The following is a 16,328-nucleotide window of genomic DNA, read 5'->3' as shown; positions in this document are numbered from 1 at the left end:
ACTATAGTTAAATGGTGCGATGCGGTTATATGTCCCAATTGAGTAGATATGTCTATGGAAATTTACTACGCTTCTTATCTATGGCATTGCGATGTGGAGCAAAGGAATAATGCCTGTTTTGGGCAAGAATATAAATAGAATTTTTTTTTTTCATCTCTAATGCTGCGCAGCTGCCTCAGTAATTAACTTTTTTTATTTGTGTTAGCGTTGTGGATCAGCTGGATTTGGCTGAAATTTATAGGAATTTTAGGCTTAGACTAGATATTAGCTGGATTATATAATTAGTTTAATATTCTTCTTATTAGTTCTTATTAATTTAAGAGATTATCTGCTTTGCGATTGTTCATTCAGGTGAATGAACTTGTATCTGCATCAGTAGTATCTCAATATAAAAGTTGCGCACTCAAATAAGGTAATTAAAATATGGGTTCGGAGAATGATAGCTTATTGCCGCATGGTAGAAATAATACTCCTATAAATCCTGAAGGTCTTACTAATTTAGAGACAGCTATTAATGATGTTTATGAGGCCATTATTGATGAAGATCATGAATATGATAATTCTACTAATGAAGATATAATATGGTTAAGAGAACAACGAAGTCTTAATAAGACCCTTCATTGGTTTAAAAGGCCAAGTGTAATTATGATATGTTTAATATCTTTCATAGTTAGTATGGCAACATCTAGTGCAGAATCGACTCGTCAAGTAATATCTTTAAAATTGGCTTGTAATTATTTAAGTAATGGTACAGGAACTTGTGATCCAACTAGTGCTCAATTATTACTTTCAAATCTTCAAATGAGTTATAGTGTTTGTTCAGGAATTATTACTTTAATTGCTCTGGGGAAAATAGGTCCATTATCAGATCAATATGGAAGAAGATTATTTCTTATAACTACTGTAACTATGTTTTTCATTGGAAGATTTCTGAAATTCTTATTAATGTATCACTATAATTCTTTAAAATTTATTCCTATGGTTTTACTTGAAATTTTAACAAATTCTGCTGGTGGTGTTTTAGCTTTAGTTGCTTTATCAAATTGTTATATATCAGATGTAGTAGAACCTCATGAAAGAATTTATTCATTAGGTTTAGGAATTGCAGCTTTATTTATTGGATTAAGTAGTGGTCCATTAATTGGTAATTTTTTATTATCTTTAACAACTAAAATATCTAATAATTTACTTGATGGAAATTCAACTATATCTCATGGAGAATTTTCTCCATTAAAATTTGAATTATTATTACTATTTTCAGCCGTTTTATTTGCAGTATTTATTCTTCCAGAATCTAGATCAGAAAAAGCTAGAAGAAAATCAAGAAGTTTGTCAATAAGTCTGAGTTCTTCATTAGTCTTACCACTTGTAGAAGTGGAAGAATCGAAACTTCAAAAGTTCTTACAACAAATTAATTTCTTAAAACCATTGAATTTATTATTATTACCAGATGAGATTGTTAATCGTCAAAATAAACAACGAATTAAAAGAGATCGAGCATCTGTTCTTCTACTTGTGGTTGCCGATTGTGTATTAACAGTTACAAGTATGTCACTTGGAGAAATTAATATCTTGTATGGTATTTTCCATTTCAATTGGAATCAAAGAGATATTGGACATCTTTTAGCAGTAGGATTTGCTACTAAAGCAACAGTATTAATTATATTATGTCCATTAATTAATCATAAAATTCTTCAGAAAACTTTTGGATTTAAAGTTTTGAAAAAACAATTCGATATGGTTGATTTTTCAATGGCTTATATTGGATTAGCTTGTGAAGCATCGGGATTATTATTATTAAATTTCATGCCTACTACTCATACATTCTTTGCCGGTATAATGTTATCAGCATTTGGTTCATTAGCTTCACCAGCTTTAAACTCATCGATTATTAAATTCTATCCAGAATCAAAGATTGGGGAATTGTTTGGTGCAATAGCTCTTGTTAAGAATTTATTAAGTATTCTTGGACCAGTAGCATTTATTTCTTTCTACAAATATGCTTTAGAAGTTTGGAAGAAACCAGGAATTGTCTTTGTGGTTGCTGGTACAATCATGATGACTAATTCGTGTATTGTTTGGATTGTAAAGAGAATTCTAAACTTAAATAGACATAGCGAACCTGAATTATTAACAAGAAGTAATTCAATGGTATCATTAGTTGAAGAAGGATTTCCTGAAGAAAGTACTAGTGCACCTACCACACCCAAGCAACCAAGTTTTGCTGAACTTCATAGAAAAAACAGTGCTATCTTTAAGGAAAGATCCAATCATGATTAATTAACGTATACCCTATATACCCTAAGATGTATATATACCATAAGATGTATATATACATATATAAATCCCATATGTCACTATATATATATATATAGTATTCTCTTAGTACTCTGCCTATATCTACTTATAAATTTAATATATTTGTGTCTGTCTGTCTAATTCGTATGTCCATTTTTTGCAATCTGTCGCACAGCTTCCGCTCGAAAAAAAGACATTTGGCCACAAGTGACTATCAGCCATCAAAGTACAATTCCATTAACCATCAGCCGTTCCCATACCCATTCTTCTAATAAGATAGATGAATTGAATTGAATTGAATTGTTTGTCAATGAAACATTCAATAGTTCATCCTATCTATTTTGTACTATTAAGATTTTTTGCAGTCTTATTAGCCTTAACTATTATATTTTACTTACTTAATATAATAATTTTCAACATCATATCTTCAGTATATCCATTGATAGAAGTAATACCAAAGCCTAAACAACCACCACAAAGTTCACCAAATTCTCCGAAATTTTACGGAAATAAACTAGACATTAGTGAACTTAATCCAAAGAATAATCTATTTTCTCGTGCAAGATCAAATTCACCATTTGCAGAAGATTCAGATTACGATTACGATTACGATAGTGAAACTCAAGATAATTTTAATCCATCATTTGTTGTTCCTAAAGAATTTTATAGTAATTTGAATAATAGTTCACAATATTTACGAAGAGATAGTTTTTCTCAATGACTCAAGTATATTTTCCCAATGATTTAATTAGATTATGTAATAAATCTAGTGGGGGTCTTTATATGGTAGGGTATAAGTATAATAATATATATGTGGTTGTACAATTATATTCTTATGAAATTCAATTAAAACATTTACCACAACATTTGAATGGATTACATATCATTGGAACTATAAATATACCCAATCCAAATTATGAATTACAATTATCAATAAAAGATAAGTTACCATATTTCCTTACCGAAACTAAGGATTCATTTATTATCGTCTTTGAACCTCCAAATTTCAGGAATTTGGAATATTTTTCAATCGATGCTATTCTCCTTCAATCTACTGGTAAGGAATCAGTCAATCCTAAGAAGAAGGAATTAATAGAAAAGTTGGAAATAGTAGAGCCATTAGCTGGAAAGAAATCAGATCCATCATCTAGTTTTATATCTGATGATGTGATATTGGAAAAGATTAATTTAGTACTTAAGGATAGATTAGATTTAAAAGTATGGAATAAAGAACCAGGAGATATTGTTAATGTATCGAAATACTTTAATTCTATAATGCATTCCTGTTTAGGGCCCATCATTTTCTTAGTCAAATCACTTCAAACTATAATCATATTCTTTATAAAACTAATTAATTATGAGATTTATTCATACAGTTTAGTAACGATTTCTCAAGTATTTCGACAACTTGATCTTCGATTACAACAATTAAATTATTTCCCTATTCAATTCTTATGTTATCAAAACAAGAATTTATTATATGGAGAATCAAAATTATTATATGAATTAAAATTACCAATTTTTAATGCTAATTTAAATATTAATAATTCCAATTATATTAATTTATTTAATTCACTTTGGTTAATATTTAATGATATAGTATTTGGAATAACTATGTATAAACTTATATTTGAGAATTATGATATAATACTTCGAACATTAAATGAAGATTTTATAAAGAAATATTTATTTTCAGAAGTTTTAGATATAATATCTTGGATATCAGTTAATCATCCAGCCGGATTTAAATTAAATATAGAATTAGGACAATTTATGGGAGATTTATTTGGATGGACTTTAAAATTCTGGAAATTTTTAGTTTATGATGCTATTCAAAATCTTTCCCCCAGATTTAGACATCAATTATTCTATATAATTAATTTATTACTTAAGATTCTATGTTATACAGGAGGATTATCGTTTTTATTAGGATTTTTTATGGATATGATTAATATACTTACAATTCATATTTATTGTTTTTATTATACATCTACTAAGATATATAAAAGACAATTAGATATTATAAAATCATTATTTCAATTATTTAGAGGTAAAAAGTATAATGTTTTAAGAAATAGAATTGATAATTTAAATAATTATGAAGATGATGTTTCAAGTTTTGAAATAGATCAATTCTTACTTGGAACTTTATTATTTATGATATTAATTTTATTATTACCAACAGTATTTGCATTTTATCTTATGTTTTTTACTATACAATTATGTGTATTAATCCTGAAAAATTTCCTTGAAAATGTTCAAATATTAGCTAATTTTACGCCTATGTTTGTATTATTATTAAAATTAAAGAATTCTAATCGATTACAAGGAGGTATAACTTTTAAATTTCTTGAAATTAAGAATTATACATGTTATTTAAAGTTATCAAATCTTTCATTATCTTATGGAGAAATTCTTGTTAATTTTATAAAACTATTCACAGATTCAAAAACTTTTAGAGATTCATTAATTCAATTCTTCTTACAGGGAGAATTGATCTCTATAAAGCATAATTATGTTATGAAATTTCATTATTTGATGCTTCCAGAAGTTTATGATAAGACTGTTAATATTTGGCAGTATCTATAAATATTTATCTCATATATTAATCAAACCCTAATAAAACTAAATAATAATAACAAAAATAAGATGTAAAAATCCATATAAATGATGAACTGAAATTTATGAAGAACTGGCTAATGAAAGCTCAGAATTGCTTCTGATTAAAAGTTCTTCATTAGTGTATCTATTTAACCTTAAAACTTTCTTAATTAAAAAGTATATAGCTGCATATCCAGCACTCATCCAAGCATATAAAACAAATGTAACAGTGGAGAAATCATTACGTAACCCCCATTTATATAATCCCATCATAGCAATTGGCAGGAAAACATTAAATACATTTTGAACCATAGCTATAGCTCCAAATAATTCACCAGTTTTTGAACTAGGAAAAAATTTAAGTAAAGCTGATGTAACAGCTGGAGATGTTGGAGCTGCTACCTCTAAAAGGGCAGCGGCTCCATACATTTGACTAGTAGTTTTAGCTGATGCAAGTACAATATATGAAAAGATTTCAATAATTCTTCCCCATATAATCATACAAAAATCTACCATATCAAGTTGTTTCTTAAGTACATTAAGTTTAAAATATTTCTTTAATATACTTAATATAATTGGAGATACTACCACTAACATAAAAGAAGCTGTACAACATAAAATAGTAATTAAATAACCAATTTGTACAGTATTCATATCAAATCTAAAAATTGAATATTGAACAAGAATTTGTCCTAAAGTTAAATGAGTACTAACAAAGATTGTAGTAAGTGATATCATAGTAATAACAACAAATCTATGTCTAGTAGCCACATGCTTCTGACTTTGAGGTATAAGACTATCAGGATAAGTTAATAATTTAAGTGGTTTAAAAATGTTCATGTATCTAATAACCTTTTCAAAAACAGTTGGTTGTTCAATAGCTCTAAGTTGATCAATAACATTATTTGATTTATTAGTAGTAGCTATTGAACTAGATCTTGATTTACTTCTTGCCTTTTCACCTCTAGATTCTGGAAATACAAACACTGTAAAAATACTAACAATAATTAAGACAATTACTTCAGCTCTTAATGGAATTAATTGACTAGGAGAAACTACAGTACCAACTTGAGCACTATTCTTTGGAACTATATTTACATCAATTTTATCAATTCCATTACCAAAAATATTTATTAATAAATTAGCAATAACAGGTCCAACACCTTGACCAATCATAATGGCAGCTTGAACCAATCCAATAGAAAAAATTCTTTGATGAGCTTCAACGACATCAGTAGTATAAGATTGAATTAAAGCTATAGTAGAAGATACACCTCCAAACAATGAAGAAAATATTACTGCTAAAATTAATGGAATAAAAGGAAGTTGAGTTGATCTTGTAAATAAATAATAAGTTACAATTCTTTGAATTGTATAAGCAACTACAAATAAAGCGATAAATATTTTACGACCATATTGATCCAGTAATTCACCAATTTTTGCTGATACTAAACAAGGGATTAAACTATCAAAAATTAAAGAATATTGAGTATAATTTGAAAGTAAAACTTGAGCTTCAACTGGATCACAAATTCCATCTATTGCAACACTATTACAACTTAATTGATAAAGAACTACCAGTTCAGCTCCAGCACTTAAAGTTGACAGAAGACAAAACACTCCTCCCAAAAAACAAGCATGTAAAACACTTGGTCTATAAATCCAATGTAAAGTTTTATGTTTAGCTAATTCTTCTTTAAACCAAAGGGCATCTTCATCAAGATCTTCATCTTCTTCATCATCAATGACTGCTTCATATACATCATTAACGGCAGTTTCTAAAAGAAATTCTCTTTCTTCATTGGGTGAAAGTCCACCAATATGTGTATCAGCCATTTGCCCCCCAGTCACTACTCAATAGTTACTTCAAATTTATAAAAAGGATCAAAAAAGTTGTTTAAATATAAAAATATATCTATTAATAAGCCCTGAATCTACCATTTTTCCGTACGGCACCAGCTTATATAAGCCGCGATAAGGCGCTGTTAAATCCGTTTTCGCAGCTTAAACGGCTATCGTATATTTATTCTATATTGTTTTAATAGTATTGTGTATTGTGTATTGTGTATTGTATATATTGCACGTATATCGGTATATCATGTATTTTATTTTATACTAAATCCTCATTATATAGTTATTATTTATTCTTTATTATTTATATTATTTTATATTATTAAATTGTATTATATTAAATTAATTAAATTATATAAAATTATATCACCACAAACCAAAATCACAGAGTGCTCTTATATATCTATATATGTATAAGAGCATAGAACTAAAATATGAGAGAAAGAGTTTAATCATCTCTTAAAGAACCAAAGGAAACAGAAGAACTTCTTCTAATTAAGTCTTGTTCTCTAGTTCTTGTAGTCAAGTTCATTATTCTCTTAACAAGAAGAATAACAACAATATAGATAATATTAGGTAAAGCAAAGGCTAAATAAGTATATTGTGGTGTACCAGCACCAATAAAATACTTATAGAGACTCAACATAAGGATAGGAGTTATCAAACCTAAAAGACTCAGTAATAAAGAAATTGCACCAAAGAATTCACCAGTCTTAGAAACTGGGAAAAATTTTAAAAGTGCAGCACTTGCAGCCGGACCAGCAGGTGCAGCTAATGCTAATACAGCAAATGAAGCATAAAATTGATTACTTGTTGTTACTAATGCCAATGATATATATGCTATAACATCGAATATTCTTCCTCCTACCATTAATGAAACATCAATTAAATCAATTTGATGTTTCATAACTCTAAGTTTAAACACTTTGGGTAATATAGTCTTTGAAATAATAGGGGCAATGAAAATAAGTACCATGGCAGATGAACTTGAATAAACAGTTAAAAAATATCCAATATTTGTGGAATCCCAATTGAAACGAAGGAGACCATATTGAATAGATATTTGACCCATGGCTCCGGCCGCACTATTAATCAATACAGTAGAAACTATTATAAGTAACACAACAAATCTATTTCTTTTGATATTTTGCCTTTGATGAGCCGGTACAATATCTGAAGGGTAAGTTAATAAATAAAGTGGCTTAAAGATATTGAAGTAACGATTGAATTTAGTCCAGAATGTTGGAGCTTCTAAAGTCCTAAGTTGTTGTAAAGCATTTACATCAGAAGCCATAGAATTGGCTCTAGATTTACTTCTTGCTTTTTCACCTCTTGATTCAGGAAGGAGAAACAAAACATACGTAGTCATGAGTACAATTAGAACCATTTCAATTCTTAATGGAACTAATTGTCTCTTTGGAATATCAGCAAAAGTATCTACAAGTTTGGATTGTATTGATGCAACTGGTAATCCAACATGTTTACCATCTTCAATTGGAATAAAAGATACTATTAAATTAGATACAATTGGACCTAATGCTGAACCAGTTAATATAGCAGCATTTACCAACCCAATGGAGAAAGATCTTTCATGAATATCAACAACATCAGTGACATAAGATTGAATCATAGCTATCAAGGGTGGTATACCACCAAAAGCTGAACAAAGGAAATCAACAATTAAAAGTGCTCGAAATGGCAAAGTAGTCGATTTTGTAAAAAGAATATAATTTATGACTTTATGAACGCAAACAGATGTAAAAATCATTCCAATGAAAGGTGTTCTACCATAACGATCAGATAATTCACCAAATTTACCAGATACAACAATGGGTAAAATACCACTAACTACCAATTGAAATTGATTGAAAGTTGAAAGAAGGAGTTGAGCCGCAACGGGATCACAAATTCCATCCTTTGCCACACTATTACAACTTAATTGATAAACTACAACTTGAGAAGCTGGAGATCCAATTGCAGATGCGATTGAGAAGAAGAATAAAGCTACACTAACAAGAACCACTGAAGGTCTATAAAGCCAATTCAAATTCTTATGTTTTTGAAGTTCTTCTCTAAACCAAAGAACATCTTCATCCACAATTTCATTGTCTTCTAATTCATCTTCATCTTGAATCACAGCTTCATATACATCATTAACTGCTTCTTCTAATAAATACTCCCCTTCTTCATTCTCAATGTTAGTAATTTCGTTCATATCGGATACTAAGGTGGTTCAATTACCAACTTATTATTAGTAAAAAGGCAAAAGTCCTTAGTAATATAAATTAATTTCAATGCTCATCCCTTTTGCGATATATGCAAGAGCTTATATATTATCTTTGGGGGGGTTACTGTAATCAGAACTGTGTACGGCTCCATATTTTCTAAATATTGAAAAGTTTAGATTCCGCTCCGGTCGAAGCTCCCGATCGGGAAAAGTATTTTTCCATGCGTCTTTTATATGTATATTTGCGTTCTATTAAAGTAATGTAAATATAGAACAACAATGTATTTCTCCTGTAATATTTACATTATTTTGATCTACTACTTATATATTGTTTAGGTAGTTGTAATGTTCAATATATCAAAATAAAATATAGAATTTTAATGGTTGTATTGCTATTTGTAATCGCAATCGGCAACGGAAATGTTGCTGATACGGGGTGCTGCGGATTATGTAATCGTGTGCTTACCCAATTAGGTATAGATACAGATAGACACAGATACATACAGGATCATGATAATAATCCAGGATTCTACCATAAAACAGGTCTATAATGTTTTCACAAGGAAGTTTCTTAAGTTTCATGAAGCTATTTTTATAATGACTTGCAATTTGGGATATAGTTAATTTTATTATAAGAAGTTTGTATTTATTGTGAAACAGAATAATTAACCTACATACAGCACTGAACTGCTGTTACTGTTTTATTTAGAATATTTACGTATTTTAGATTTTGTTAGACTGGACCGACATATAATAGCTATACCTGGAATAATATCCCTATTTATATAAATCGAAAGTAATGAAATGGGCATTTAGTATTAGTCAAAATGCTGTTATATCAGATAAATTTGGTCGTGTCTGTGGCGAAATACCGATTTCATTCTTTTCTTGATGTATTTTTTTTCCTGCCCCTCTAAGCTGCAGCTGCAAAAAAATAGCGAAGAAGGATCGTTACATAAGTAATTGAATTAGATAAAATAGATTTTTACCTTTTATGTTTAAGAATGAACAGAATAAGTGGTATCGTGTATATTACCATGCCTAAATCACCTAAAGTAGGTGCTAGGTTGTAATCCTTGGCTGATGGAATTTAAATTTTAATTCAAATTATAAACCACTTGAATCAATTCATTCGTCCAAAATTGAAATCTCATACACAATTAACTCTGTTTACAGTAGACAACCTAGAGAACCATAATGGTTGCTTGAAGTAATAACCAAGAGTTGTGAAAAGAAAGATTTGTTTAATTTACTTTGGGCCATAGATGTAGTACGTAGACAGAAACGAATATGAAAGTTTAATCTTTTATAATAAAACAAATTTTCAAATATAGTTATTTTATAACCTATAACTGGTTTCCATCGGAAAGGATTATATAGTCCATATATATCTTCATTTCGTTCTTTTTAGTTATAAAACAATTCCGGTCAATGAACATTTCCAGTCTGAGGAGACGGCACAAAATCTACACATAAATAGCTTAGGGTTATACACCTATTTGTTTGTATTTTCACGTGATTCGGCTAATAGTCTCATTTTCCTGTATACATGTTCACCCATAGTTAAGATAAACGATCTCTTTTCCTACGCACTCAAAACTACTAAGGAGTATTACTATAAATTCTTAACTATGGGGTTCGCACTCTAGATCCAAGCCGCAGTAATCAATCAACTCCACTAACAATTTCTCCCATAGTAACAAAAAATTTTCAGCTACAGCGCAGCAGCAGCTAGTAAAAAAAAAAGTTGGTTCATTAAAATTTCTTTCTTTATATTGTTGAATAACTAGAGAAAGGACATAGATATTAAGAATTAAGAAAGATGTCATTACCAGCTTCCTTTGACTTGACTCCTGAAGATGCTAAATTATTATTAGCTGCTAACGTTCACTTAGGTTCTAAGAACGTTCAAGTATGTTTTACTGATTGATTATGAAAGACACATTGAAAAAGAAAGAGGATTCCATGTTCACCATTTTCAGGTTGGGAATGAGTAATTCACGAAATGTAGAATCATATAAGTATTAAAGTGGGATTGAAAAAGAATCAAGAGCCGTCAGGTTCTAAACTTTTGAAAGACCCAAGTGTTCAAACCTTCAAGATCAAACCCGTGAAAATATTGAAAAATTATCTTCAACACATTAAATCAATATCAATGATAACTACTACGAATTCAAATATTGTAGATCCAATAAAGAATAATATCATACAAATACCCATAATCAAATATGTCCAATCATCTATTCACTCACTACTACAATTTGAATAGATCTGTAACAATATCCTCACTAATTACTATATTATAATCAGCATAATAGAAGATTAATTTAACTTAATATTCACTTTCTTACAATTCATGTGTCTCATAAATAAATAACCAATATATACTAACAATTATTCTAGGTTCACAACAAACCATACGTCTACAAGACCAGACCAGATGGTGTTAACATCATTAACATTGGTAAGACTTGGGAAAAAATTGTCTTAGCTGCCAGAATCATTGCTGCTATCCCAACCCCATCTGATGTTGCTGTTGTTTCTTCTAGAACCTTTGGTCAAAGAGCCGTCTTAAAATTCGCTTCTCACACTGGTGCTACCGCTATTGCTGGTAGATTCACTCCAGGTAACTTTACTAACTATATCACCCGTTCTTTCAAAGAACCAAGATTAGTTGTTGTTACTGATCCAAGAAGTGATGCTCAAGCCATCAAAGAATCATCTTATGTTAACATTCCAGTTATTGCTTTAACTGATATGGATTCTCCATCTGAATACGTTGATGTTGCTATCCCATGTAACAACAAAGGTAAACACTCTATTGGTTTAATCTGGTGGTTAATTGCTAGAGAAGTCTTAAGATTAAGAGGTATCATCCCAGACAGAACTACTGAATGGTCTGTTATGCCAGATTTATACTTCTACAGAGACCCAGAAGAAATTGAACAACATGCTTTAGAAGAATCTAAGGCTACTGAAGAAACTGAAGAAGCTGAACCTGTTGAAGCTGAAACTGAATGGACCGGTGAAACCGAAGAAGTTGACTGGGCTGATTCTGGTGCTACCCCAGCTGTTGAAGATGCTGCTGCTTCTAACTGGTAAATGTTGTAAATTTAGTACTAACCCTTTCCCCCCCTCCTTCATTCCATGTTCATTTATATAAATAAAAATAATGTTCTATTATTTCTCTTAATATAGGATCATCAAGCCATTTATAATATATATTAAAAAGATCTATAAAGTAATTATAATTATATGACATTTATTGTAGTAAGTTAATTAATATTAAATTTAGTTTAATATACCTTAGTTAAACTAACAGTTCTACACAATTTTTCAGATGTTTTGTTACCCGGAATCATACCTGAGCTCTTTGGTTAAAGAAAAGTTTTTCCATACAAAATGTATGGTAATACATTTGATTATTCCTTTTAAAAAGTATTATTTGATTACCAACGGATAGTGACTTAACAAAATCAAAACCATCCTAGCTGGTGGTATCGCTCGCTTGAAACAGTTTACTGTGAATTGTGGTTCATACCTTTTAAACACCGAATTTCGTTCTGAAGTTCATCGTTTAAATATCATGAATAGATATCATTTCAGTGCCCCCCTTTTTAAGAATGTTTCTGGCTTTGATTCGAGGGTTTTCTTTGAATCGATTTTGCCATCGATGGAAACTTTCAATTTTCTACTTTTGTTTTGAGGATATCGTTTTGTTTTTACTAATGTTGGTTCATCCCATATCAACGGACCCGGTTTATCGTGTGCTTACTTTTAAATACAATAGAACTTACACTTCATGCCCGGGTTATATTTAATTTTATTCTTATTACTATTTATCTCTATTCATTTTTATATTTATATCCAATCTTAACTATGCTAGTGTATTCTTAGTCTTTGTATGTGACTTGTCTGAAATTGAACTAACTTGAATAAGCCCCCCATCGTTGAGAAGCGTAACGCGTAAAGTTTTGAAGACGAACAAAAACGTTTAAATTCCAAAACAAAACCACTACAAGCGAATAGAAAAATTATAACAACTTAACAGTTGATAACATAACCTAGTTGGGTAAGATTGGGATCTGTTACAGACACCCTTGTACTAACAAATAAATATATAAATTAATAATATAATATTAGTATAAAATAATAATGACTCTAGGGCAAAAGTTTCAAGAATTCTTTTATTCGTTGACAACCAACGATAAATATTCCGATTATGATTCTAGTAAATCTTTTAATAGAGTTAATAAACCAGATTCTGAAAATAATCTTTTATATTCTCATCATAATCAATCAGTTCAAGCATTAATTGTAGATGATAATGATTTAGATGGTAATTTTTATAATAAATCTACATTAGAAGGAGTTCATGAAGTTAAATTAGCTTGGAGACATATAAAAAATTGGTTAGATAAAAATTCACCTGATCTTGCAAAGACTTTACAAGATAAATGTACAAATTCTGATTTAAATGATTTTCAAAAAGATTTAAAAATTAAATTACCTCAAAGTGTTATTGAATTTTTTAAATTAACTGATGGTCAATCAACTATTGGAAATAATGATAATGATATTAGTGGATTAATTTTTGGATTAAAATTAATGACTTTAGATGAAATTGTTGGTGTAACTGAAAATTGGAGAAAAGTTGCAGAAATATTACATAATGAATTAAGTCAATTAAAGCAATCTAATAAATTAAATGAATTATCAAAATTGAAATTAACTCATGCTAATGATAATCAAATATCTAAAAAATTAAGTGGTAGTGAAACTGAAACTTCATCTACAAAGACTTCAATAGATATAGTTGATTCATTATCAGCAACTTCAAGTACAACTATTACTAGTTCTGGTAATAATAAATCATCTATAGTATCTCAACAACAAAGATGTATACCGCCAGGATCAATTCATGAAACTTTTGCTCATCCAATGTGGATTCCATTAATTACTGATGAAGTTGGAAATTATATTGGAATTGATTTATCACCTCCTCCAAATGGATCAGGAAATTGGGGTCAAGTTATATTATTTGGAAGAGAATTTGATTTTAAATTTAAAATTGCTGATAATTGGGGAGATTTCTTATTAATTTTTGCTAATGATTTAGAAAGTGGGAATTGGGATTTAAAATATAATAAAAGAAATAATGATAGTGATTTATTTGTTGGTGAAGAAGGTGATTTAGTATTTATTGATAAATTTAGTAAAAGAGAAATTCCTTATTTTGATGTTTTAAAGGCAAGAACTGTTAAGAAATGGACTTGTTCATTACAAAATTCTGATGATATACCTTTATCAAAGGAAGTTTCTAATTTAATAAATGAATTGAATTTAACTAATGGATCTATTTTAAATTTATCAAGTAATTATAATTCAATTGATTCATTTATTAATGATAATTTGACTGTAATTGATGAAATTGATGAAAATTTAAATAAAAATAAGTCAACCCCTACTCCTCCTTCAAAATCTCCAATTAAATCCAATATATTAAAATCAAAAAGTATTAATTCTACTAAACCATCTAGAAGAAGTCCATTAGTTAATCAACTTGAGTTGGAAGATGATGATGAAGATGAAGATGATAATATTGAAAATGATGAAGATATCGTTGATGATGATCATTTTGTAAATGAAAATACCATTCCGACATTAGCTAACATTCAAAAGTTTGCTGATAGAGATGTGTAATTGGGTTGGAATTTATTGGGTATTATTTAGTTCTTCTGATTTAGAGTATATATGTATTTATTATTAGATTTGATTTTTACCATATTATTCTTTGAATAATTCCTGGCTCACTTGCCCAGGTGAATTCATATGTAAAGAATATATAGGCTGTTATAATATTGATAGTATTTAACCATAAGAATTCTCTAAAATGTCTTTGTCTTGAACCTGGCAGAATGAAAAGTCGAAATATTATTACTGGTAAGATATAATATCTTGGTTCAAATAATGGAGATGGAACAATTGTTAATAATATTGCTATGAAATATGATATGATAGTAATGAAGGATAATTTAATCCTTTTAGATTCTAACAATGCAGTAACTATAATAAAAGATGAGAAATGATATAATGGAATAGTAATAAATTGACTATATTTATGACTGATTAATCTCTTGAAGATATAGAATGTATAATGACGATTATCAGCCAATAAAAATGGATGTATTACTGTGAAGTTATCAATGATATATTTAATGATGTATAATGCTAAGGCATTAAAAACTATATTTAATCCATAATTGTTAATAATAAGGAACTTGATATATTTAATAATTATACGGGATGATAACCAAACAGGCCAAGTAAAGAATATCGTAAATACAAAGCAATAGAATACTTGTACTACATGGAAATTAACTTCATGATTCTCCTTATCACCAAAGGTAATACCACCATTAATTTTAATAAATATAATAAATAATACAAAATTAATTATGAATGGAATTATCTTTATCCAATCCTTAATAGTTTGGATTATGAATTTTATGATTCTCGTTATGGAATTGATATGTTCATTTCTTTTTAATAAGATACTTCTATCTATCAACACTGAAACAATAAAGGCTGACCATACTATATTTGTTTGTCTAAACCATAAACTGAAGAATACAAGTAATGCACTTAAATATACTTTTCCAATTGTATGAGGTTTATTAATTACTAAGGATAAAGATCCTAAAATAAGAATAGTTGACCAAACATCCGTATAGAATAAAAAATAATAAGTAAATAATAATGGTTGAGAAATTAAATTAATTGTCCATAATTGATTATCAAATGATTTCTTAAATGTTCTAACAATTATAGGTAATATAAATAATCCACCTACTAAATTTAATGATCTTAATATTTCATAATTATTATTCAATTGTTTAAATGATAATATTTCTATCACTTTGGAGTATATAAATCCTAATAAGTATAATCCTGGTGGAGTAGTGATCTTATCATCCCATTCATAAAATTTATAGTCTAGATACTTTTGACATTGTCGTAAATGGAAAATCTCATCAATATACGGATCTTGAACATAAATTGTTACTAAATGTCGAACATAACCAGCAAATATAACAAATAATATAATAGCTAAATATTTCAACCCCAATTGGACCATTACAGGTGCAGTATCTGCCACTATCAACGGCATAGCATTTACCTTATTAAGTAAACCCTGTTAATTACTACCTGTTAAGATTCGCGGGCCAAATATTTTTGCTCCGAAAATATGTTGCTGTGAAAAATGCTGCAAACTTTACCGACCATAGCTCATTTGTTAGAAACCAGTGATTTAAAGCATTGACTGTTGACAATATAGCGGGGATCTACT

General features: G+C 28.9%; 8 protein-coding genes across 8 annotated transcripts; 5 read left to right on the top strand and 3 right to left on the bottom strand. All coding sequences in view use genetic code 12, as the record gives it.

The window, feature by feature from the left end:
* Positions 1–216: 216 nt before the first annotated feature.
* RJT21DRAFT_124533 (major facilitator superfamily domain-containing protein) lies at positions 217–2,512 on the top strand. Its single transcript, XM_064882787.1, has one exon. It carries the CDS (start codon positions 424–426, stop codon positions 2,278–2,280), a length of 1,857 nt encoding a protein of 618 aa, XP_064741536.1. The 5' UTR covers positions 217–423; the 3' UTR covers positions 2,281–2,512.
* A 96-nt stretch (positions 2,513–2,608) lies between these two features.
* RJT21DRAFT_4740 (uncharacterized protein) lies at positions 2,609–3,019 on the top strand (the record flags this gene model as incomplete). The annotated part of the gene is made up of 1 exon (XM_064884712.1): positions 2,609–3,019. The coding sequence occupies one exon, from the start codon at positions 2,609–2,611 to the stop codon at positions 3,017–3,019; it is 411 nt and encodes a 136-aa protein (XP_064741535.1).
* A 62-nt stretch (positions 3,020–3,081) lies between these two features.
* On the top strand, positions 3,082–4,887 carry GPI1 (phosphatidylinositol N-acetylglucosaminyltransferase; the record flags this gene model as incomplete). Its single annotated transcript, XM_064884711.1, has 1 exon — positions 3,082–4,887. The coding sequence occupies one exon, from the start codon at positions 3,082–3,084 to the stop codon at positions 4,885–4,887; it is 1,806 nt and encodes a 601-aa protein (XP_064741534.1).
* Positions 4,888–4,934: 47 nt separating this feature from the next.
* Positions 4,935–7,025, bottom strand: RJT21DRAFT_15481 (multidrug efflux protein). The gene has a single exon (XM_064883485.1). The coding sequence runs from the start codon at positions 6,733–6,735 to the stop codon at positions 4,981–4,983; it is 1,755 nt and encodes a 584-aa protein (XP_064741533.1). The 5' UTR covers positions 6,736–7,025; the 3' UTR covers positions 4,935–4,980.
* A 173-nt stretch (positions 7,026–7,198) lies between these two features.
* RJT21DRAFT_124529 (multidrug efflux protein) lies at positions 7,199–8,965 on the bottom strand (the record flags this gene model as incomplete). The annotated part of the gene is made up of 1 exon (XM_064882786.1): positions 7,199–8,965. One exon carries the CDS (start codon positions 8,963–8,965, stop codon positions 7,199–7,201), a length of 1,767 nt encoding a protein of 588 aa, XP_064741532.1.
* A 1,769-nt stretch (positions 8,966–10,734) lies between these two features.
* Positions 10,735–12,236, top strand: YST1 (40S ribosomal protein uS2). The gene is made up of 2 exons (XM_064880855.1): positions 10,735–10,889; positions 11,381–12,236. The coding sequence occupies exons 1-2, from the start codon at positions 10,800–10,802 to the stop codon at positions 12,077–12,079; spliced, it is 789 nt and encodes a 262-aa protein (XP_064741531.1). The 5' UTR covers positions 10,735–10,799; the 3' UTR covers positions 12,080–12,236.
* Positions 12,237–12,965: 729 nt separating this feature from the next.
* Positions 12,966–14,718, top strand: SMI1B (Smi1bp). The gene has a single exon (XM_064883482.1). It carries the CDS (start codon positions 13,133–13,135, stop codon positions 14,678–14,680), a length of 1,548 nt encoding a protein of 515 aa, XP_064741530.1. The 5' UTR covers positions 12,966–13,132; the 3' UTR covers positions 14,681–14,718.
* DIE2 (dolichyl-P-Glc:Glc(2)Man(9)GlcNAc(2)-PP-dolichol alpha-1,2- glucosyltransferase) lies at positions 14,719–16,299 on the bottom strand. Its single transcript, XM_064883483.1, has one exon. It carries the CDS (start codon positions 16,146–16,148, stop codon positions 14,757–14,759), a length of 1,392 nt encoding a protein of 463 aa, XP_064741529.1. The 5' UTR covers positions 16,149–16,299; the 3' UTR covers positions 14,719–14,756.
* Positions 16,300–16,328: the final 29 nt, after the last annotated feature.

The sequence above is a fragment of the Scheffersomyces amazonensis genome (assembly GCF_036850825.1).
Source record: "Scheffersomyces amazonensis strain UFMG-HMD-26.3 chromosome Unknown RJT21scaffold_1, whole genome shotgun sequence".
Taxonomy (NCBI): Eukaryota; Fungi; Ascomycota; class Pichiomycetes; order Serinales; family Debaryomycetaceae; genus Scheffersomyces; species Scheffersomyces amazonensis.
Note: the sequence above shows the minus strand (reverse complement) of the source record. Positions and strands in the feature narration are given on the sequence as shown.